This window comes from Hypomesus nipponensis, chromosome 11, assembly GCF_054491055.1.
Source record: "Hypomesus nipponensis isolate SF chromosome 11, ASM5449105v1, whole genome shotgun sequence".
In the NCBI taxonomy this organism is placed as follows: domain Eukaryota; kingdom Metazoa; phylum Chordata; class Actinopteri; order Osmeriformes; family Osmeridae; genus Hypomesus; species Hypomesus nipponensis.
The window spans coordinates 3,336,244-3,361,182 of record NC_140371.1 but is presented as its reverse complement, the minus strand read 5'-3'; the positions used below and the strand labels follow the sequence as shown (position 1 = coordinate 3,361,182).

The window sequence follows — 24,939 nt, the reverse complement described above, 5'->3', positions numbered from 1 at the left end:
TCTGAAAATGCTTGACACAAGAGACTTCCTTCACTGAGATTGATTACCCAGCTTGGCTGTATTGATAGCTGGCCTATAAATCCATAAACAAGAGGCTTACACATTCTATGGGGACACTCTAAAGTAAAGGAGAGGACAAATCCACTTTCTCTCTAAGTATTTGGGTATGATTATACTTTAATATGCAAAAAAAAAAACACATCTTTACAACTGCATTTTAAACTGTTCTGTAAATGTGTTGGTCAGCTGGTGTGATGACTCAGATGGTCCTCATGGGAGGGTGCTAGTCTTCCTCTGTGGGGAGGCGGCAGCAGCAGCAGCAGGAAAACAGTTTACGAGCACGCCTGAAGAATCCATGGATGCCTCCTTTCTTACGCTTCATCAGAAGGTTCTGACTGACACCTGAAAAAGACAACACTTTGATTATTATTCATACTCTTTGCATGCCAGAGGAGAACACAAATATGCCTTCACAAGAAACTCGAGGCCAACAAGAAGGCCTTTACTCACCACGGTTCTCCGCTGGCACGTCTCTGCACACATCTCCCAGTACCTGAATGGTCTAGACACAGAACCATGTCAGAGAACAGAAACAACATCTACCTTACAGTAGGAACCATAGACATTATCCAGAGTGAATATGTTGCAATGCCATTTATCATAATACAAAGTTGATACCCCCCCCCCCCCCAAAAAAAAAAAAAAAACCTACAACAAATTTTTCCGAACATCAATAAATTGTTGTGTCTCACCATGGGGTGCTGGAGATCAGAAGTGGTTGCTAGGACACAGCCAATGACCACGCTGGGTTTCTCATCTGAGAGTTCAGGCTTCACCTTGGGAGCTTCCACCTCCAGCAGGATGCTCAGAGTCTCTTCTGAGAATCTGGATGCAGCAGTGGTGTTTGGAGACCTCAGGGAAGGCTGCACCTGGTCTGAGGTCACCTCAGTGATAACTGCCTTCATCACTTTATCACTGTGAGCCATGACTGGTTCCTGGAGAACGTCCTCCATGGCAACTGCAGGACCTCTGGCAGATATCTTGTAGCCAGCCTCATGACCTCTGGCCTGGGCAGATCTCTTGGGGGCAGCCTCATGACCTCTGGCCTGGGCAGATCTCTTGGGGGAAACCTCATGACCTCTGACCTGGGCAGATCTTTTGGGGGCAGCCTCATGACCTCTGGCCTGGGCAGATCTCTTGGGGGCAGCTTCATGACCTCTGGCCTGGGCAGATCTCTTGGGGGAAACCTCATGACCTCTGACCTGGGCAGATCTTTTGGGGGCAGCCTCATGACCTCTGGCCTGGGCAGATCTTTTGGGGGCAGCCTCATGACCTCTGACCTGGGCAGATCTCTTGGGGCCAGCCTCAGGAAGGTTGTCTTCCACTGTTAAGCCTTCGCTGATGTTGTTGTTCTGTAAACAGAGTATTCAAGTTTTCAATTTTATTGGCACACATTATACACTGTGTCTGGCAGTAATGGATTTACAAGGAAATAGTGAGATGTTTATATTTTGCAATTGCGGCCTTTACCTTATCGCCCAAAGCTCTAGCTGCTTTCAGGAGAAGGTCTTTCATGGAAACTTCAGGGGTACCAGCTGTGGTGGCGATGTCACACATCTGGTTGGAGAAGTCTTCAGGTTCCCAGTCCCCCATCTTCAGCAAAAAGAGCATTATTTATGTACATGTTGCTGTAGGTGTCTCGCAATTGAACACATACCAATGCCAGAAAGGCTTTATCTTGAGATCTGTTTACGTTTATGTACTGTGTGATATTAAAAACAAGACACAATTAAAATACCTCCATTTCCTCCACGATGGCTGAGATCACAGAACAAGTCACAGCCAGACCATCAAATTCTGTGCTGTCGTGTCCTATCAGCTGGAAGGATGTTAAGGCATGCTCAAACCTCTGGAAGATGGCGACCACCATGTTCTTCACCACTCTGTGAGTGATGGAACCCATGGCTGAGACATCCTGGGGAGTGAGCACAGAGCTGGCTGCATCCTCCACAAGCCTGAAGACATCAACAATGGCTGCCTTGGCCCACGGCGCCTCCACGGAGGTGAGGCCTGGCCGCTCAGAGCTGAACAGTGATCCCCATAGCTGCTCTTCTCTGTCCTCCAGGAGGTAGTTGAGAGTAGCTGTCACCAACTCAGGCACCAGCTTCTCGGCTCTTTGGAGCAGCGCTGATGTGCTTGTTGGCACCTGCTCGTTTGGAGCCCCTGCATCCCCAGCAGATGGAGATGACTCCCGCTCGCCCTTCGTGTCATGCACGGCGCTGCACGCCAGGTTGGAAAACAGGGGGAGGAGGAGATTCCTGACCTCATCTTCGGCTGACGGCCTGATCATGCACAGGAACATCTCAAGTCCCTCCAAGGTGACCTAGAAGAACGAGAGAGAGAGAGAGAGAGATAGGGAGATTGTTACTCTTACTATGCTACTGTTATATTGTACTGCCATATTATTATTGTTATAATCTAAATGCTATGATACATATGTTAAAATGTCCTTTCAACAGGGACTGCTTTGGCAATACTGCTCAACCCGAACTGTCATGCCAATAAAGCATTCTGAACTGAACTGAACTGAACTAAACTGACAGAGAGAGAGAGACAGAGAGAGAGAGAGAGAGAGAGAGAGAGAGAGAGAGAGAGAGATAATTAAATGGAAGTAAACTGGAGAAGTCCTTGACTCTACCAGGATTTTCCGAGGTGTCTCGTGAGAAAACGTCGTGATGTAGTCTCATAGCCTACCTTCCTCCCAAACTGCTTGGAGAGACGTCGCTCCTTATCCAGTTCTGTAAAGACCTTTTTCTCAATCCCTTCCAGCATAGGACGATGGAGGACATGTTGAGGTCTACAGAAGTGGACATGTATGACTGGACATACATTTTCAGTGAACATTTTAGAATTGTAAAAAGTGAAAAGTGTAAAGCTTGCTTACGCTGGTCCGAATCCTGCCTCTCTCAACAGCAAATCTTTAATATGCTCCAAGTTGACCTGGTCAGGAACATCTCCCAGTTTCTTGAGGATCAAGAACTGTCGCATGATAGTTTTCTGCAAGAGAAATACTGAATTTACTGGTCTATGGGGATGGTTGTAGTGATACTCATGCTGCCAGTCCAATAGTACAATATTACCTGTCCAGTATACAAATCCATTGTACGATTCATCATCAAGCAGATGACTACTACTGCTCTAGGGAAATAAATTATAATAAGTTTTTGAATCAACATTTGTTACACAAACGTTAAATATTATTAGATCAGATGTAGGCCAAGAAATAAACATTTTGATAATTTGAAAACAATCTGTAATATTGTGGAAATCCGACGTAGGTTTAGACCAACCGACCACGCAGGTTGTGTTTAGCGTGATAGAGAAAGGTTGACCTGCCTGAGAGATCATCCTACAGGCTATAGGCAAGCCTAACATAATACGAAACAACTTGAATTACCTAAATTAAAAAGTCAAATCTTAAATAAATGTGTGTGAAGCCAGTGCTAAACCCCCAATAGTCGACGGGTGAGACGTATTTTGTTGTGCTAGGCAGCCATAATTCTCTGTGGTTTTAATTGTCCTTTGGCAATGAAACCGCGCAACATAACATATAGGCCCTAGAGTTAATTCAGTTTTACATGATGTGACTAATGAGAGTACTTACCTCACACTAAGAAGCAAACAAGTAACCGTTGATTGGGATAAATGGTGATAACTTTTCTATTAAATACAGCGCACTAAATAGGTCGTTTAGCGTTGTTGATTCGCCAGTGAATGATTATACTGTATCAAAGTATCAAAGTTCTAGATGCAGTTTTTGGAATGTTGAACATTGTGACACGTTTATTATGATCCGTATGGCTTGATGTGACGATAATGTCGACATTGTGGATAATGCCGTTTTATTTTCATGCAAATATATCAAAGGGGAAAAGGCAATATACGGATTCTTGTGTTAATTGATAAGCGTTAGCATACGTTCAATTTGGTGGCCCATGAAATCCTAGTTCAAATTATTTTTTCAAAATCTATATCCTGTTAGTACGCACATTTAACATTCCATGAAGTGGGATGGTGGGATAGGATAAGTACCTAAACTGAATAAAACATCAATTCATCTCATGTGATTTATATAGGTTTCACAGTGACCCCAGAAGATTCTCGGGGTCCTTCGGCATGTTTACTGTTATTGCGCTTCCAGTTAAACACTCTCAGTAATGTCACCATTGAGGGAAAAATTGACATTACTATCATTTCAGTGTGCTGACTTGTCTATTTTTACCTTTCTAATAGCTAGAAAAAGAAACTTTGAATCAATGGCTGTGTCAGACCTTCATCTGAAAGGTAAAGGAAGTAAACAGTTCTGTACTGTAACTGACTGAACAGCGGATGAATCCTGCATTTCCTCCTTCTTGCCTTCATTAGGATGTCTGGACACTGGACATGCATTTGATACTATATCTGGACAAATGTGAGCCTTCTGGACAATGGCCATTTATTTCACACTGGCCATTCTTTGATGTTATAGCTGGCAAGAAAGTTGAAAGGATTCTAAAAGAAAGATCGGTTTCTGGTTAATCCACCGGTTGTCAAACATAGCAATGATTCATCTGTAGTGTATACATGAGCCCGTCACACCACAGATTTTGTTTGGCGAGTCTATAAAGCACTGCAAAGCAAGCCAGGTTTACCATAGGGCTGGGTATCACCCTGTCCCCACCTCTCATATGCTAACATCTGGAATTGCTGGATTAACTCTTTACTTGGTGGCTTTCACACCTCATTGTGTAACTTACTGTAGCATTGCTAGTTGTATGTTGATAAGGGTCAAAAAGTGGTCTGATTGGTTATTCTTGGGTATAAAGGGAATTGTGAAGCATTGTTCTGTGGATTCTTGATCTCCTGAGACCTTCTCCTCAGCTCTGGCTTGTCCTACTCCTTCTTCCTCACCTCTTGCTTTCTCTCTCTTGTTTACAATAATCATGGTAACATAGGTAAGAGTTAACCTTCATTTTGTTACATGTTTGCATTGTAATTGATTTTATTTATTTGCAATGCCATTAAATGTTTATTCTACGGTGGCCCTGAAGTGCAAAACACACCTGCTAATACAAGTAAATCCCCAAATGACCCCCCCCCCCTCCCCCACATACGAGCCAACTCCCCCCAAATAGAATGACTTGCTCACCTCTCCCTGAATACCAAGACACACTCCCCCAAATGGGAAACAAAATTACTTTAATTCCAAACGGAAAAGGTAGTACAACACTCTTGTGTCTTCCTTTAAACATAGGGTAATTCGTTTTGGCCAATATTACACCCCCAGAGTAAACCGCTGTACACAACATTACACCACAGTAGCTAGCTACTTGTTTTCTATCTGTATGGTTATAATGTTTTACTCCACTTAAGGGCCAGAACTATTGTGTTTTGTAGATAAGGCCATAATACATCTATCCAGCTTATTGGATTTCTTGCATCATGAGTGTAAAAGTTGTATTTTATTTAATATTGTGAGACTGTATTAGACACTGTAAATACACATTAATAGTCACTGAGTGGACTCACACAAATATACAGAAACAAACATTGTCTGTGCCTCAGTGTGCTAGAGTGTAGCATCTCCATCACTGGGACTAGTGGTTCAAATGTTGGTGCATGCAGATCTTTAGCATTTGGCAGGGTGAAATGTGTCAACGAATCGATGTTGTAAAGACCAGCATGACTAACCGGGGTCGACACGTAGAGAAAGAGTTTTTGTCCAGTGGGCTACATGCTGAACTTTGCAGAAGGCTACATCATAGTTCCAGAAATAGAGAGTTACAAAGGGTACTGAGAGAACGGTTGTGCTACTTATAGAATGGAGGGGGGGGGGGGGGGGGATTTAGCCGCAGAATAAACGGGTGTGTTGTCAGATAAAAACCAACATACAGAAAGACATTTGTTTTGCAATTAAAAAGGTCACAATGGCCTGGGACATTGGACGGACTCCAAGATCACATCCTTTGTTTTCAAGTCCATACCACAATCTACACACCCATTAAGAATCTATGCCAGAATTTACATAGTAATGCAGAAGCTGACAGGAGAACACAAACAGCTCCTTGTGTGTTTATTAACGCAATGTGGGCACTGCTCAGTTTGAACATGAGTTTTATCTTTAGATTAGTGGTTTGTCTCAGGACTATGTAGGCCTACAGGACTGCTCAATAACAACTTTAACTATGCAAACTTATAAATTCTCAGCAATTCATATAAAAAGTGAAAGTACTACCACATTCAGTAGAAAGGACAATTATGTACAAAGTATATATTACAAAAAAGCAGATTGTAAGAATAATAAAGACAATAAATATGCAGAAAATGTCTGCATGGAGATAGTCACATGTCTGTGGTCTGATTGGAGTGGAGAGGGTCACATGTCTTTTGTCTGATTGGTCCAATTAACAGGAAATTAATCTAACTCTTACAGCGAGAGGAGAGAAAACAGGAAGCTTTTCATAAACATCTCCCTTGTACTACAGACATCCCAACCTGCAGAGACCTGCTTCTAACCCCCCCCCCATCACCCCCCCCCCCCTTCACCCCCCTCCCCAGGACGCAATCCGGACGCATGAAGTACCCCCTTAACCAGCACGTACAGCCCCCCCCCCCCCCCCGAAACGCTGTCATGACACGCGATATACACCTATCTCTAACAGAAATGACAATTTCACAGTCTCTCGCTCGAAATACAAAATCCCAGATTTCCGGGAGATTGTATAGCATTAGCGGACGTCAGGGAGCTGACGTTGAAATGCGGGAGACTCCTGGACCTTCCGGGAGACTTGGGATGTCTGGTACTATGTACATGTAAGTGTGTGTAGAAAGGTTGAGCTGGCTAATCTGTAAACACCATCCATGACATTAAATTGCTGGCTTTTCGGTGGCGAAGCTGGCCAATGGGTGTTTATGAAAGCTGGTGGTTGCGTGCGTGAGGCAGAAGACCCTGGTTCAATTCCTGGAGTGGGTGAGGGAGGGAGGAAGAGATTCTGACAAGCGAGTAAATAAAGCAGGTACATCCAGACACTTACGTCCTCAGTAGCCAACTCCTGATGCCCTCCCCCACACTGTGTTCAGTACTGAGAGCAAGGATGGACACCAGTGTTCAGGTCTACAGTATGAAGTCTAACAGCAGTGTTCAGGTCTACAGTATGAAGTCTAACAGCAGTGTTCAGGTCTACAGTATGAAGTCTAACAGCAGTGTTCAGGTCTACAGTATGAAGTCTAACAGCAGTGTTCAGGTCTACAGTATGAAGTCTAACAGCAGTGTTCAGGTCTACAGTATGAAGTCTAACAGCAGTGTTCAGGTCTACAGTATGAAGTCTAACAGCAGTGTTCAGGTCTACAGTATGAAGTCTAACAGCAGTGTACAGCGTTTAACAGCAGTGTTCAGGTCTACAGTATGAACTCTAACAGCTGTTCGTCGCCCAGTAAGTCCAGGGAGAGGCAATTGGTGGACCTGCGGCCGTAGAAGGAGGGTTTGGGGGGGCAGTGGATCGCCAGGGGCAGGTAGTAGCTGCCCCCGGGGGTTTTGGCGGGGGCGGGGGTGTTGGGCAGGCCGCAGGTGTAGCTGTGGGAGGAGTCCCGGTGCAGAGGAGTGGTCAGTGGCGCCGGGGGAGGGAGGAGACAAACGTTGTCCAGACTCTGACTGTGGCGATCGACAGAGACGCTTGGACGATACTTCAACTGGATACAGAGAAAGAGAGAACACATGAGCTATGAAACGAGAAGAGGAGAGAGAGGAAAGACAGAGGAAAGAGAGAGGACAGAGGAGAGAGAGAGAGGACAGAGAGAGAGAGAGAGAGAGAGAGAGAGAGAGAGAGAGAGAGAGAGAGAGAGAGAGAGAGAGAGAGAGAGAGAGAGAGAGAGAGAGAGAGAACACATGAGCTATATGACAAGAAGAGAGGAGAGAGAGAGAACACATGAGCTATATGACAAGAAGAGAGGAGAGAGAGAGAACACATGAGCTATATGACAAGAAGAGAGGAGAGAGAGAGAACACATGAGCTATGAGACGAGAAGAGAGATAGAGAATAGAGAGAGAGAGGAGAGACATGGAGGTAGAGACAGAGAAAAACAGGTAAGGATAGACAGACAGACAGTCAGACAGACAGACGCGCAGAGAGACAGACGGGAAGACAGACAGACAGGCAGAGAGACAGACGGGCAGAGAGACAGACGGGCAGAGAGACAGACGGGCAGACAGACAGACAGGCAGAGAGAAAGATGGGCAGAGAGACAGACGGGCAGACAGACAGACAGGCAGAGAGACAGACAGGCAGAGAGACAGACAGGCAGAGAGACAGACGGGCAGAGAGACAGACGGGCAGACAGACAGACAGGCAGAGAGACAGATGGGCAGAGAGACAGACGGGCAGAGAGACAGACGGGCAGAGAGAGGAGTTGAGGTGAAAGAAGAGGAGGTCACCTGTGTGAGGGTGTCTGTGTTGCGTAACGTCACTGCATCTCTGCTGTCCACATGATCCTCCTCACTTCCTGTTGACAGGAGATCACATGTATCAGTTGCATGGTCACACTTCCAGCACAGCTTCACACCAACATCAATTCAGCCGTGCAGCAAATTAACACTGAGATAAAGTCACGCAATCAAAAGTGACCAACGTCCACCAGGGGGGGCTGTGGGTACAAGAGGTAGCTCTCTCACCCCTCCACGGAGCATCTGATGACATCACAGGACAGTCCACTGACACGCCTTCCAGAAGCTCAGCCAATCGGAGCGTCTCCTTTGGGTCGTCGACGGAAACCTCCCCTGACCCACGTATACTGACCCTGGTGCCTGTGGGTCAGAACAGTTTTCATTAACCAATCAACTGCCTTCCTTCTCCTCCTGCTGCTCCTCCTCCTCTCACCTTCCTCCTCCTCGCTGGGATCCTTGCTCCAGGTCTCCATGCTGGAGGTGAGAGAGCTGCCATGACTGGCTGCCAGAGAGCTGCCATGATTGGCTGCCTCGCGGGAACGTGTTTCCGCCTGCTTTTGCCCCACCTCCTCCTCCATGGATGCCATCTCCATGGAGATGCTGTGTTGCTGAGGGTCTGCCTCAATGCCTGAGCTGCCAGTAGAGTGACGTGATAGGCCAGGACTGTTGTTGGAGTGACCTGATAGGCCGGGACTGCTGGTGGAGTTACGTGATAGGCCAGGACTGTTGTTGGAGCTACGTGATAGGCCAGGACTGTTGGTGTAGTTACGAGATAGGCCAGGACTGTTAGTGTAGTTACAAGATAGGCCAGGACTGTTAGTGGGGTGACCTGATAGGCCGGGGCTGCTGGTGGAGTTACGTGATAGGCCAGGACTGTTGTTGGAGTTACGTGATAGGCCGGGACTGTTGGTGGAGTGACCTGATAGGCCAGGACTGCTGGTGGAGTTACGTGATAGGCCGGGACTGTTGGTAGAGTTACGTGATAGGCCAGGACTGCCCTCACTGCCTGCCGGGTCTTGGTCCAGATCATCACTGATGTATGACTCCCGGTAACGCTTTTTCTCTGGAGGGCCAGGAAGAAGGAGGGGGGAGGGGAAGAGGAAAGGGTGAGTACCATTCTCAAAATCTAAGACAACATTCAATAAAGAGGGGAGGCCTGAGCTCTGCTCCTTCCTCTTGACTTTCGACTGTCAACTCTCCCTGCGGCCCGCAGACACAGGTCTCCCCTCCCCCCTCCCCCATATTCCTCCACCCTCCCCCTCCCCCATATTCCTCCACCCTCCCCCTCCCCCATATTCCTCCACCCTCCCCCATATTCCTCCACCCTCCCCCCTCCCCCATATTCCTCCGCCCTCCCCCGTGTTCCTCCCCCATATTCCTCCATCCTCCCCCCTCCCCCATATTCCTCCCCCCTCCCCCTCCCCCATATTCCTCCACCCTCCCCCATATTCCTCCCCCCTCCCCCCTCCCCCATATTCCTCCACCCTCCCCCTCCCCCATATTCCTCCACCCTCCCCCTCCCCCATATTCCTCCACCCTCCCCCCTCCCCCATATTCCTCCGCCCTCCCCCGTGTTCCTCCCCCATATTCCTCCATCCTCCCCCCTCCCCCATATTCCTCCCCCCTCCCCCCTCCCCCATATTCCTCCACCCTCCCCCATATTCCTCCCCCCTCCCCCCTCCCCCATATTCCTCCACCCTCCCCCATTCTCCCCCTCCCCCCTCTTCCTCCACCCTCCCCCATTCTCCCCCTCCCCCCTCTTCCTCCACCATTCTCCCCCCTCCTCACCCTCCGACTCCTCCAGGTGTCTCAGGTGTGTGAGGGCCGGCTGCAGGCTCAGGAACAGGCTGTGGCTGGAGCTCAGGTGCAGCAGCAGGTGGCGGGAGCGGAAGGGAGAGCCTGTGTAGTACACCAGCTTCCTGGCAGACGGCAGGCCGTCTGGCTGGATCTCAAATTTCTTCCCCTGAGGAAGGGAACAGGGGGCATGGGGACGCACCACAGCCCTCGGTCAGTCAGGCCCATTAATATCTCATTGGAAACTACAACAGCATAGAGAGAGACAAGGAAGGAGAGGGATGGGCAGGATGGATAGATGAAATAGAAAGTCACAGAGAGATGAATGGATGAGAGAAACAGAATGGATGATAGGTGAGGGGATGAAGCAGAAAAGGTAGAAGGATGGACCGAGACGGAAACCAGTAGAAAGAAAAAAAAGGTAGGTACAGTAACGGCTGAATGCGAAAGGGGTACAGTAGCAGTCCGTGGTCACAGAGGTCCATGAAGCTCGTCTCACCAGAAAGGTAAGTCGTCCCACGTTGGACCAAGGGAAATCAAACAGCAGCTCCCTGATGTTGTTGACCTCCTGGTGGAAACAAGACAACATTAGACCTGTTCACTAGCTAAACAAGACAACATTAGACCTGCACACTAACTAAACAAGACAACATTAGACCTGCACACTAACTAAACAAGACAACATTAGACCTGCACACTAACTAAACAAGACAACATTAGACCTGTTCACTAACTAAACAAGACAACATTAGACCTGTTCACTAGCTAAACAAGACAACATTAGACCTGCATACTAGCTAAACAAGACAACATTAGACATGCACACTAACTAAACAAGACAACATTAGACCTGTTCACTAGCTAAACAAGACAACATTAGACCTGCATACTAGCTAAACAAGACAACATTAGACCTGCATACTAGCTAAACAAGACAACATTAGACCTGTTCACTAGCTAAACAAGACAACATTAGACCTGTTCACTAGCTAAACAAGACAACATCAGACCTGAACCTCAACCCTCCTAGACCTCCTTCCTGCCCCCCCTTCCCCCTCCAAGACCCCCCTCCGGCCCTCCGTGCCATCCCATGACCTCCATAAGCCCCCATCCTATCCCCCGAGCCCTAATCCCCCTAGAAAGCCCCCGCAGGCCAGACCCAGCAGGGGGCAGGGTGGGTGTCTGCGGGGGCTCCCACATTCCTGCCAGAGCAGCTTCCCCCCCCTCCTCCATCCAGCCTGAGTCATCCAGCCTGAGAGAACACAGGCTCACGCTGACGCACACGATGACACACGGAGGGTTACGTAAGGGAGACCACAGATGTAGAATCTCACACACACACGCACACGCACCTGATAAACCTGCATTCCTTTGAGGGTCAGCCCCAGTAAGGCTGTGCCTCTCTCCTCTCTCTTGTCCTGCAGAGAGAGTGAACAGGATGACAGGTCAGACAGCCATCTAAACCCCCCGATAACCCTCTCTCTTTCATCTCCCCCTCTTCTCCCCTCCTCTCACCCTCCCCTCTTCTCCCTCATTCCTCCCTCTTCTCCCTCATCCCTCCCTCTTCTCCCTCTCCCCTCCCCTTTTCTCCCTCTCCCTCATCCCTCCCTCCTCCCCTCCACAGGAGGTGTACTCTCCAGGAGGCAGGAGCAGTATATCTGAAGTGATGGTGGATTACACAACTGCTGCCTGGGCCTTCACTACACCTCTCTCTACAAACCCTCCCCAAATCAAATCAAACTTTATTTATATAGCATTATTTATATGTCATACCAGGAGGCAACACAATGTGCATCACAAAGGGAAGCAAAAAACCCCAGACATCTCCAGGTGATATGCTGAATTTTGTGTGAGAGAGACTTCTCTCCTACTTAGGTCAAGAGGTCATGCGGTGGAGCCCACTGTAGTCCACATATAGATAAGGGCCTCACTTGTTCAGACTGACAGGAGTCAGTGAGGAGAAACTACGCAGGAAAAGGCTTCAATGAGTTACGATATTGTCAGGTGTAGTCTTTTTTAAGTATACAAACTTGACCACATGCTGACCACATGCTGTGCCTTGTAAGGAAACATTCTGTGGAAACTATATATGTACTTGTCTCTTCATTGTATATAAGGCCGTTGTAACCCCTGGCCTCACTCATCTGACCACTCTCTGCTTCGACTGGTTAAATGATCCAACGTTGTTCTAATAAACCAAGTCAACTCTTTTCAATTGTCGTGCATCTTTCCGGCCACCGATTGACAAACCTACTACCTCTCCCCTAACCCACTCCATATCTCCTGGGTTTAACCCTAACCATCCCCTAGCCCAATCCACATCTCCTGGGCTAACCCTAACCGTCCTGTCCCAGTCCAGTCCTAGCCGTGTCTGTCCTAGCCGTGTCTGTCTCCCTGACTCCTGACCTTCTGCAGGCGGTAGAAGATGACGGGCACATCCTCTAGTCTGCAGGACTCCTTGATGAAGTGCAGCGTGGCATCGCGGGCAGACATGCCCCGCAGCTCCCTGTGCACCTTGGGGCCGTGGCGGAGGAGGTAGTCCACGCCTCGCTTCGCCACAATCTGGGGGTGGTGGGGAGAGAAGAGGGGGGAAAGAGAGGGAGAGAGCACACTGGGTCAATATAAAAAAAATAATCTAAAATAACAACAACCATGGGTCCACCCATCTCAGGACTTCAGCCATCACTCAACACCCTCCTCCACACTGCCCCCTGCCCCCGCAAGCACCTACCCAGGGCGGAAAGTACTCCTTGGGCTGGAAGTACGCTGCGTCCCCCTGTTCCCCGCGGTCCTGGACGTGGTCAGGCAGGTCGGCCTGCAGGGCGTAGCCCGCCAGCTGGAAGTACACCTCCTCCTGCCGCCGACACTCAGACCGCAGCACCCGCTCACGCAGGTCGGAGGAGTAAAGACGCCTCGCCTTGCGCTCACTGACACGGCGAACACCCACACACACAGATAAGAGAGGAGGATGAGAAGAGGATGAGGAGAGGAGGATGAGAGAGGAGAGGAGACAGCTGTTTGACTCACCAGATCAGCCTGCCGTTCTCCACGTAGTACTGCACCTTGAGACACAGGAGCAGAGGCAGCGACCTCTTCAGCCCCTGGGGACAGCAAAGCAACAGGGGAATGTTACTGATGGGACACCACCTGGGGAATGTTACTGAGGGGACACCACCTGGGGAATGTTACTGAGGGGACACCACCTGGGGAATGTTACTGAGGGGACACCACCTGGGGAATGTTACTGAGGGGACACCACCAGGGGAATGTTACTGAGGGGACACCACCTGGGGAATGTTACTGAGGGGACACCACCTGGGGAATGTTACTGAGGGGACACCACCTGGGGAATGTTACTGAGGGGACACCACCAGGGGAATGTTACTGAGGGGACACCACCAGGGGAATGTTACTGATGGGACACCACCTGGGGAATGTTACTGAGGGGACACCACCTGGGGAATGTTACTGAGGGGACACCACCAGGGGAATGTTACTGAGGGGACACCACCTGGGGAATGTTACTGAGGGGACACCACCTGGGGAATGTTACTGAGGGGACACCACCAGGGGAATGTTACTGAGGGGACACCACCTGGGGAATGTTACTGAGGGGACACCACCAGGGGAATGTTACTGAGGGGACACCACCAGGGGAATGTTACTGATGGAACACCACCTGGGGAATGTTACTGATGGGACACCACCAGGGGAATGTTACTGAGGGGACACCACCAGGGGAATGTTACTGATGGAACACCACCAGGGGGTCTCCCAGCTGTAGGATAGCTTGCTGGGCTTATTATCTGTTCATATATTCTAGCTTCATATCTAAATTTCTATAGGCCTCAGTAGGGATAGCCTCCACCCAGCACATCCACACAGGAGTCCCGGCTTACCTTGGCTGGGTCCTGCTTCCACTCCTTGGGGAAGTACTTGATGAGTTTCTCCTCCAGATCCAGGAAGATGTGCTCGTTGTCTGAGTCGAACAGAACGGACGGAGAGAAGAGCAGACCTCACTCAGCCACCAAGCGAAAGAGTCATAAAACTCACGCGTGAAATTTGAAGAACAAAAACATTATTAAGAGAGAGGAGAAAAAAGAGAGAAAGAGCATCGAGGAGAGAGAGTGACAGAGCGTTGAGGAGAGAGAGAGTGATATAGTGAAAGAGAAAGTGTGAGAGAGCGAGTTGAGGAGAGAAGGCTGACTAGTAGTAGGCTAACTAACTAGTATGCTACTACTATTGCTAACAACATGCCTGTTTGCTCCTCCCTCCGTTAGCTCAGTAACTAGCAGAAAGACAAACAGAGGCTTGGCTGAACAGATCTGTTTTCAGAGGGAGGACAAAGAGGATGTTTTCATAGTGAGAATTACAACACAACGATGAGCTCACAACTCCGAAAAAATGTTCTGGTCGACGACCTTTGCCTAAACCGACGAGTGATTAGGGACCAATCATGCCCGCCTGTGTGTTACTGCTTCAGTCTCTCATCCCTGGATGAGGATCACGAGATGAATGAGGAATGCACAGTAACTAAGCTAGCCGGGTCTGTGGTCAGCCCGGGAGTGCAGCGCGGGACCAGGGGTTCTGTGATTCATCTGTGATGGGGTGACTGGGGCAGGAGGGCTGTACCAACCCATCACTGAGATATGCTCTCCTTTCTCCTCCCGTGGTACCCCCAGGCTGGTCCCAGCCCTCCTTGACACCCTGTCGTTAATCCTCCCTGCTCCCCTTCTCCTCAACCCCTTTCTTCATCACGCTTTATGAGCAACTCTCTTTACCAATGCCACATTCTTCACCAACAGCTCACTCCTCCAGAGGTCCATCCATCCATGTCTCCCTTCGGTCTCCTGCATCCTTTCTTTATGACTCACTCGCTCCCCTCTTCTCATCCTGGATTCAGCAGGATTCAGCAAACTCCCTCTCTCCCCACCCACCCACCCTCCCTCCCCCATCCCTGTTTTTCAACTACTCCCTCCCTCCCCACCCTCCCCCCTCTGCCTCTCCTCCTCTTCTTCCTCACTCACTCACTCACCCACTCCATCCATGCCCTCCCCCCCCCCCCTGCCTCCCTTGTTTCTCCAGAGGAGAGGAGGAATGCAGGGGGCATTCCAGGCTTAATGAAGTTAATGCAGCCGTAGCCCTGGCCTGAGTGCTGAACGGCCCCCACACTCCTGAGTGCTGAACGGCCCCCACACTACAAAAACAAAAGGGCCCTTGTTGGCCAGCAGGCCGCCCTAACCTCTCACTACAAACAGAAAGAAAGAGACAGAGAAAAAAAAACATTTTGCTCACTGGTGGAGAATAGATTAGACTTCTCAGTGGAGCAGACTCTCTCACACACACAAACACATACAGAGAAACAGTTACACATACCCACACACACACACACAACAATTCTGTCATTGCTATTCGCTGGCCCTGTTGGCAGATAACCCACTTCAGGGCAATATAGTGTGAATGGATTCCCAGCGACCAGGCAGGAAGACACAATTTCTGTAATATATGAGGTGTAGTTAGCTTACTGTGTGGTGTGGGGAAGTCTGTGTTTTGTGTGTAGATCTAGTTGGCTGACTGTGTTGTGTGTGTGTTGCGTGTGTAGGTCTAGCTAGCTGACTGGTGTGTATGTGTTGCGTGTGTAGGTCTAGCTAGCTCACTGTTGTGTATGTGTTGCGTGTGTAGGTCTAGCTAGCTCACTGTTGTGTGTGTATTGCGTGTGTAGGTCTAGCTAGCTCACTGTTGTGTGTGTGTTGCGTGTGTAGGTCTAGCTAGCTGACTGTTGTGTATGTGTTGCGTGTGTAGGTCTAGCTAGCTCACTGTTGTGTATGTGTTGCGTGTGTAGGTCTAGCTAGCTCACTGTTGTGTGTGTGTTGTGTGTGTAGGTCTAGCTAGCTCACTGTTGTGTGTTGTTGAGGACTGATCCTGAGAGCTTTCTAGACTGTGGTGTGTTTAACAATAAAACTATGGATCTTTCTCTAATCAGATATCAGCATCCGTACTGTGTGTGTGGATAATCTCCAGTAAGGGTTGGTCTTGACCTAGAGTATTATCAGTCCCTTATACCAAGGTCTGGGTGAATACTCAATTCTGATTAGCTGCAGGGCTGTCCATTATCGGGTGATAATGGACACCTACTGCGTCATTGCAGCAACACTGTCTTTTCACCGTTCTAAATGATTCCGCTGGCTACACAGGAGCCTGTACAAATACAAAATATCTGAAATAAGTAACCATAACAACAGTGACGGAGTCAAAGCCTCCATTTACAATTTTGAAAGACTTTAACAAGCTAACTTGTATTTACAATTATGAGTGACTTCAATATTTATTTTAACCTATTTGAAAAATGTTTATTTTCTGAATGTAGTGTGTCAGTGTCACTTAACCGCTCATCTCACATCCCATTTGCTATTCACCTCGCTAGTCAATATACTTCAGACAGGCTGCGGCCAACACGACAGTAGCAATTCTACACATGGCCGATTATTTTCTTCTTCCAAATCTTGATTTTATTTGGGGACAATGACATGGCTCGATAGTTGGCTAGTCTTGTTGTTAAACATACTGTCAAATTATAATCACTGTTTGGAGAAAATGTCGACTTTGATGCGGTCATCTCAAAACCATTTGCTATTCAACTCGCTCCACATGCTGCAGCCCTACTGTAGCCTAGTACTAGTATATGGCCGATATTGTTCCTGAAAATCTTTAAATTGATTTTGGGACAGTGACATGGCTGGTTAGCTATCAAATCTTATTGTCAAACATACTGTAAAATTATATTTACTGTTTGTCAACGGTAAACAATGTTATTGCCTCTAAATCTTGCTAGCATAACGTTAGCTTTTGGGCTAATAGCTCAGCCAAGAGAAAGCCGGTGTTGGTTCTATGAGCATTAAAAAACGTTAGATTTCTTTAGCAAAACGCCTGAAAACATGAATTAGGCTAATGTTTGTAAAAAAAATCATTGGCAAGTGACCATGGTATAAGCGGGATAATGCCCTTTTTGGTATCCAATATCACCAGATAATGGACTCTGCGGAAGCAACCGTCCGACGCGTTCACGCCTCCGCATCGTCCATTATCAGGTGATATTGGACACCTCGTCGGGCATTATCCCTTACATGGCTGACTAGGCTGTCTGACGACAACAACAGCTTGATGCTCCAATAGATGGGTGACCAGGAGGGGAGAGATGGATGGATGGATGGATGGATAGATGGATAGATGGAGGACTGACATGGATGGATGTTTAGATGGAGGGGAGAGATGGATGGAGAGATGGATGGATGGATGGAGAGATGGAACTCACCTCTCACCACTGTGAGACCAAAAAAATGTAGTTCTTTAATTCCTAGAAGCTCCAATATGCGATTGAAGACATCCTGCCCTGTAGCTTTAACCTGAATAGGCACACAGTGACACAGTAAACAGACCTTATGGGGAACTTATAAAACACCAACACACAGAGACGTTGTTACAAGCGACAGAGACGCCATTTTACAATGGAGCCAGCAGGAAATCCTTCTAATAAACTCCTTATTAAACCAGAGAGTCATCCTCAGTCCCATCCTAGGCCCACACGGACAAGCAGACACACACACACACACACACAGGAAGAGAAGCAGCACTAGTTAATAAAGCAGTAGACAGACACACACACACACACACACAGGAAGTGAAGCAGAGCTAGTTAATAAAGCAGTAGACAGGCACACACACACACACACACACAGGAAGTGAAGCAGAGCTAGTTAATAAAGAAGCACTCACCCCCACTGTGATGTCTAGCTGTTCTTTGTTGGGTAGCAGCACACAGACAGTCTTTTTAGCTAGGGCAGACATTCTGTCTGTATCCCTGTCTGCCTGCCTGCCTGCCTGCCTGCCTGTCTGTCTCTCTGTCTGTACCCCTTTCTGTCTGTCAGCCTGTCTTCCTGTCTGCCTGTCCGTCTTCCTGTTTATCTGTCTGTCTGTCTGTCTGCTTGTTCTCCTTCTCTTGTTCTCCTTCACTCGCTTCCTCTTCTCCACTCCACTCCGGTCATCCTTCTGAAAGAAAGTAGGGGAGAAAATCGTGTCAGATGAACTCTTTACATGAGGAACAATGATGAACAGGTCAGAGCATAGGTCTGCATCAGCACTGGCCGGGTGATACATCCTGAGGTCTGTTACAGGAGGTGATACACCCTGAGGTCTGTTACAGGAGGTGATACACCCTGAGGTCTGTTACAGGGGGTGATACACCCTGAGGTCTGTTACAGGAGGTGATACACCCTGAGGTCTGTTACAGGAGGTGATACACCCTGAGGGCTGTTACAGGAGGTGATACACCCTGAGGTCTGTTACAGGAGGTGATACATCCTGAGGTTTGTTACAGGAGGTGATACATCCTGAGGTCTGTTAAAGGAGGTGATACACCCTGAGGTCTGTTACAGGAGGTGATACACCCTGAGGTCTGTTACAGGAGGTGATACACCCTGAGGTCTGTTACAGGAGGTGATACACCCTGAGGTCTGTTAAAGGAGGTGATACACCCTGAGGTCTGTTACAGGAGGTGATACACCCTGAGGTCTGTTACAGGAGGTGATACACCCTGAGGTCTGTTAAAGGAGGTGATACACCCTGAGGTCTGTTACAGGAGGTGATACACCCTGAGGTCTGTTACAGGGGGTGATACACCCTGAGGTCTGTTACAGGAGGTGATACACCCTGAGGTCTGTTACAGGAGGTGATACACCCTGAGGTCTGTTACAGGGGGTGATACATCCTGAGGTCTGTTACAGGAGGTGATACATCCTGAGGTTTGTTAAAGGAGGTGATACACCCTGAGGTCTGTTACAGGAGGTGATACACCCTGAGGTCTGTTACAGGAGGTGATACACCCTGAGGTCTGTTACAGGAGGTGATACATCCTGAGGTCTGTTACAGGAGGTGATACACCCTGAGGTCTGTTACAGGAGGTGATACACCCTGAGGTCTGTTACAGGAGGTGATACACCCTGAGGTCTGTTACAGGAGGTGATACACCCTGAGGTCTGTTACAGGAGGTGATACATCCTGAGGTCTGTTACAGGAGGTGATACACCCTGAGGTCTGTTACAGGAGGTGATACACCCTGAGGTCTGTTACAGGAGGTGATACACCCTGAGGTCTGTTACAGGAGGTGATACACCCTGAGGTCTGTTACAGGAGGTGATACATCTATGCCACTGACCTCTATGCCCTCCTGCCCCTGTGCCTCCTGCCTCCATACCCTCCTGCCCCCTGCCTTTACGCCCCATGCCTCTATGCCACACTGCCTCTATACCCTCCTGCCTCTATGCAGCCATGCCTCTCACACTAAGCTCTGGCTGGTATGGTGATGCTGGGCTGAGTAACGAGAGCTGATCTCCCAAAGTCAATCAATCAGATGAATGAACACAGAGAGCAAACTCTGATCCCTCCAGTGTGTGTGTGGGGGGGGGGGACAGAGAGAGACAAACAGTGACAGAGAGAGAGAGAGAGAGAGAGAGAGAGAGAGAGAGAGAGAGAGAGAGAGAGAGAGAGAGAGAGAGAGAGAGAGAGAGAGAGAAAACTAAATAGAGTGAAATAGAGATAGAGATAGAGATAGAGAGAGAGAGAGAGAGAGAGAAAGAAAACTAAATAGAGTGAAATAGAGAGAGAGAGAGAGAGAGAGAGAGAGAGAGAGAGAGAGAGAGAGAGAGAGAGAGAGAGAGAGAGAGAGAGAGAGAGAGAGAGAGAGAGAGAGAGAGAGAGAGAGAGAGAGAGAGACTGAGTAACCTTGGTAGGGTTACAGGTAATATGACTCCAACAGCTCTACAAACTTTCCTCTCTGAGAAGAACAGGTTCAAACACAACAGGATGGGACATGCTCACCTGGAGGTACCTTGTCACCTGTCAGCACTACTCACGCTCACCACACACACACACACCCTCCCCCCCACATACACACACTCACCCTCCACCCACCCATACACACACATACACACACTCATCCTCCTCGCACACACACACACTCACTCTCCACCCACACTCACTCATCTCCACACACACACGCACTCCCTTTTCACTAGGACACGCCTTATCGAGGAGATCATAGAGATAACACTGAACAATGCAGCAGAGTGGTGTGTGTGTGTGGGGGGGGGGGAAGGGGGGTGCAAAAAGTATATTGGTATTGAAAGAAGGATGTTTCCCTCCATGTTCAAAGGGTGGCCTGATTGATGAGGTTTAAGAAGCAGTGCCCCTAGCTGCACAAGCCCTGGCTCACCAACTGTGTGGAGGCTCCTCAGAGCAGGACTGGGTCCTGGCTCTGCTGGGCTTCAGCCCGGGGGCTGCAGGCCGGGGGCTGCAGGCGGAGGGGGCTAACAGCCAGGGGAGTGTGCTATGAGGGACACTGCAGGGAGACGGATCCCTCACACAGTAACTCTCCTCTTCCTCCCTCTGCCAACAGACGAGCTACTTGGAACACCAGAGCGGATGTCCTCAGGCCTTCCAAGGAAGGCTGACAGCATGTTGAAACATGGCATGTCTTACACACACACTTGGCTCTCCATAGCAGGGGTGAACAGTGGGAGAACCTGAAAATCCAGAACCCTGGGACCGTGCCTGCGTATGGTGACGCAGCGCTGCATGTGCTGCGCCTGCTCCTACCTCCAGACTCACTGCTGCAGCTCTGCTCCTACCTCCAGACTCACTGCTACAGCTCTGCTCCTACCTCCAGACTCACTGCTATAGCTCTGCTCCTACCTCCAGACTCACTGCTGCAGCTCTGCTCCTACCTCCAGACTCACTGCTGCAGCTCTGCTCCTACCTCCAGACTCACTGCTATAGCTCTGCTCCTACCTCCAGACTCACTGCTATAGCTCTGCTCCTACCTCCAGACTCACTGCTGCAGCTCTGCTCCTACCTCCAGACTCACTGCTGCAGCTCTGCTCCTACCTCCAGACTCACTGCTGCAGCTCTGCTCCTACCTCCAGACTCACTGCTATAGCTCTGCTCCTACCTCCAGACTCACTGCTGCAGCTCTGCTCCTACCTCCAGACTCACTGCTGCAGCTCTGCTCCTACCTCCAGACTCACTGCTGCAGCTCTGCTCCTACCTCCAGACTCACTGCTGCATCTCTGCTCCTACCTCCAGACTCACTGCTATAGCTCTGCTCCTACCTCCAGACTCACTGCTGCAGCTCAGCTCCTACCTCCAGACTCACTGCTGCAGCTCTGCTCCTACCTCCAGACTCACTGCTGCAGCTCTGCTCCTACCTCCAGACTCACTGCTACAGCTCTGCTCCTACCTCCAGACTCACTGCTGCAGCTCTGCTCCTACCTCCAGACTCACTGCTACAGCTCTTTTCCTACCTCCACTCACTACCACTCTCTAAGCTGGTTCGGTGCTCTATTTCTAGCTTCCGCATCTATTTCACTGCCTTACAACCTTCTCATCATTTAAGCATTGTAATAGTTCTGTCAGTAGTCTATTGTGTGCTTTGACCATGGATTTTGTTGTAAATAAGTATTAGTATATTTATTTAAAAAATAGTATTTTCTGCAATGTGTAACCTAATTTTGTTACTGTTACGTAAGCAAATGCAACCACTGTAATGCAACAAGCATATCCAGGTCTTGATTTGAGAATTGATTTCCAGTTTCTAAATCACAGTCATTACTGTAATCTGCAGCTATTGACCTACTCGTGGAATCTGAATGGGGGTGTAATCATTACCATCGTGATCATCCATGACATGTTCCTGACATGACTCACCCATGTTTGTTTTAAGGTTCGGAAGTTCAGAGGTGTGAAGTTCCGAGCTGAACCTTTGGAACATCCATGAGGCAACAAGCAATTGACAGTCCGAAAACGTAATTGTCCACATTGATATGGGCAATAAACAAAGCAGTAAACTCAGATTTAACCTCCTTCAGATTATCTAGTTGGCAGAGCCAGCTGTCTGTACCTCTCCCATACTCATCTTCCTATTGAGCAGAAATAAAATGTTTTTAACAGATTTTTTAACAGGTTAAGTTATATATAAACCTTCTCTGGTCAGCAACAACAATGTACAGTTCCAAATAGCACACTCATGCAGAGGTCAGTGTAGCAGAAACGTACTTTTAGCGGGGTGAACTACTGTATCACCTTTTTCAACGCGTACATTACACATTCAAGTACAACGTTTCACAGATGAGGCTAATTGTTGTTTTCCCCTTCCAATAACTGCCCGTAGTGGGCCATTCTTGGCATCACATGAGAGAAGCCATCTGCACGTACCTTAAATCCCCCTCAAGACTGCACTAATCCCCAGCCCTGACCATGCTCCTAGGAGCAACAACAATCCCTGGGCCGTTAGCACTCTAACGGGCCTGGGTGGGACAACGATTTCTGAGTGTGGAGCCAGCGCTTCACCGCTCAACCCCTTCCGACTGATTGACTGACTGCGCTCCCGTTGAATACTCAGAATCCTTGTACCATGCACGCACACGTACGCACGCACGCACGCACACAACCAGCATTCCGGTGTTAATGAGAGCATCCTTCACATCCTGGCTCTCGTGGAGGTCTTGATGAATAAAGCTGATAAAGTTATGTTTTTCACACTGCACAAGTGCATGTAAAGCTCAGGTTATTCTGAACCTCTTCCTTTGAAACAGAACACAAGGGCAGGACGGTGGGAGCGAGGTAGCCTATAGGGTATGTGTGGATAGCTGAAGTAAAGTCGCTAAGAAGCCTACTAAAAATGAATAAAACATTTGTCCAGTAGATTATTCTCTCATTAGCGGTCCGACACAAGAGCACGAACAACACATAAACAAAACATATTTTACACAATAAGCCTGACAGATAACTTATTTTGAATGTCGGAAACAACATCCTATACAGAGCGCAATACAGTCTGGAACAAGTGCAGAACAAGTTTCCAACCATGTTAATTGATCAGAAAGTAGCCTATATTACTCACCCAATGGAAAGGCAAATGCACTTTGAGAAAGGTTAGGGCTTCTGTATATGTGCCGATGCATGGGAGATTAAACCACGAGATACGCCACAACAGATTGTCAACACGGATGGGTTACTTTAAATCGGACTGCCGACCTTCTATGCAGCGGCAACATTTACCGATCTGATATTTAAACTGCTGAGAGCTGTAGAACGCTTAGCTGTCTGGACCGTACCATTCACGTTGCAAACAGGGGTGAAACTATTTGATCGTACTATTCAAAGAAAAATATTGAAGCAAATAACACACCATTCGAACATAATTCGTACATCAATTACTGTAGATTTACATTTCTAGAATTTACAACTGCCCCATGAACATGTTATTGATAACATTTACTCGAGGAATATGTTGAGAATGTATTCGCACCTCCTGACGGTTTCCCAGCAACTTCGAGTTGGTTATTTTAGACAAGTGGATTACAAAACAATTTACCAAAAATCATTGTTTGTACAAAAACTTTTAACCTAATAACATATTTCATATTCATATAATGTAATTCTAAACATCCTATACATATTTAGTTTAATGGTTAAGGATATAGCTTACAACATTAAGCTATTGTCTAATAGATACAATTATATTCTCTGAACAGGAATTATTTAGGACAATAGGCCTACTCAACAGGCTACTATATAGTATATCAAATAATATTAGGCTAGAGTAGGCTGGATAGAATACCTTTTCTAACGACTCTTGTACAACCATTACTGATCAGTTGGCTATAGGCTATTTAATACACTATGCTATTACAATAATCGTAAATACGGGCGTCCGTTTAGAAGAATCTGTCTGTCAGATCTTGTCTTTAGCGACAGATTAACTCGATTAGCATTAGATCAGAAGATTAGGCCTACAGCTAATTGTTTTCAGGGATTGCTGTCTCTCGGTTAACCTGGTGCCAGGCTGTTCTAGTCGGTAAAATAGAGCTGGCTTTTGGTGTCCACCGTAAATGGAAGAGGATTGCAAAACCTGCACTAACGATAATAGTCCAAACATGGGCCTAATTTGACTTAATTTGGTCCAACACTTGGGTATAATGCCCGGAACTGAAACCATGACAACAATTTGTGCCTCGAACACGTAGCTGTGACCGCGGAGAAGCGACCATTGTACCACGGCCCCATTATGTGTAAAACATTGATGTGGGACCATTTAACTTTCCGTTTGAGCTGTGGTTCTTTGTGAGGTTAATTGTTTTTGTCAAGGAGACAATGTTGGACCTCCTACAGTCTCACCTTGTGACGCAGTGGCCAGTGTAATCACTGAAAATAACCTTCCTTCCTCACAGAAGCCTCACAGAAGAGGCCTTGTAGGCCTACACAGCAGGCCTTCAGTAATCCAGCAACGCTAGAACATGCTAGAAGAAGACGCTAGAAAAGCAATGTAAAAGAATCAAACAACTGCTTTCACCATGGGTCGTGGTTCCAAAAAATCAAGTGGAAGCAAAGTTCATCACTGTTTCAATTCAAGGTTTTACTTTCAAAGAAAACTTATTTTAAGACCGAGAGATAGAGAGATCGGGGGTCTGTCCGTTGGCCTGTACTCCCTAAAGAGCATCTAAGCTGCCATGATGGCCAGACATTGTCCTGGTCCACAACCTCCTCCCAGTAGGAGCCTACCCCCCCCACCCCCTCCATAATGAACTCTGACCTCACTAGCCCCACCCCTCTGC

At 48.1% G+C, this 24,939-nt stretch overlaps 2 protein-coding genes across 2 annotated transcripts; both read right to left on the bottom strand.

Annotated features, from left to right (window-relative positions):
- Positions 1 to 216: 216 nt before the first annotated feature.
- Positions 217 to 3,765, bottom strand: LOC146267711 (uncharacterized). The gene is made up of 9 exons (XM_084666974.1): positions 3,665 to 3,765; positions 3,141 to 3,198; positions 2,945 to 3,057; positions 2,755 to 2,857; positions 1,799 to 2,383; positions 1,531 to 1,653; positions 753 to 1,412; positions 511 to 562; positions 217 to 402 (listed from the first exon to the last, which is right to left on the bottom strand). Exons 2-9 carry the CDS (start codon positions 3,174 to 3,176, stop codon positions 284 to 286), a joined length of 1,791 nt encoding a protein of 596 aa, XP_084523100.1. The 5' UTR covers positions 3,177 to 3,198; positions 3,665 to 3,765; the 3' UTR covers positions 217 to 283.
- Positions 3,766 to 6,670: 2,905 nt separating this feature from the next.
- LOC146267710 (FERM domain-containing protein 6) lies at positions 6,671 to 24,282 on the bottom strand. The gene is made up of 14 exons (XM_084709720.1): positions 23,226 to 24,282; positions 18,047 to 18,319; positions 17,586 to 17,676; positions 14,173 to 14,252; positions 13,301 to 13,374; positions 13,005 to 13,200; positions 12,680 to 12,835; positions 11,626 to 11,691; positions 10,773 to 10,841; positions 10,268 to 10,442; positions 8,913 to 9,542; positions 8,708 to 8,839; positions 8,471 to 8,538; positions 6,671 to 7,728 (listed from the first exon to the last, which is right to left on the bottom strand). The coding sequence occupies exons 2-14, from the start codon at positions 18,116 to 18,118 to the stop codon at positions 7,438 to 7,440; spliced, it is 2,100 nt and encodes a 699-aa protein (XP_084565846.1). The 5' UTR covers positions 18,119 to 18,319; positions 23,226 to 24,282; the 3' UTR covers positions 6,671 to 7,437.
- Between the last annotated feature and the right edge of the window lie 657 nt (positions 24,283 to 24,939).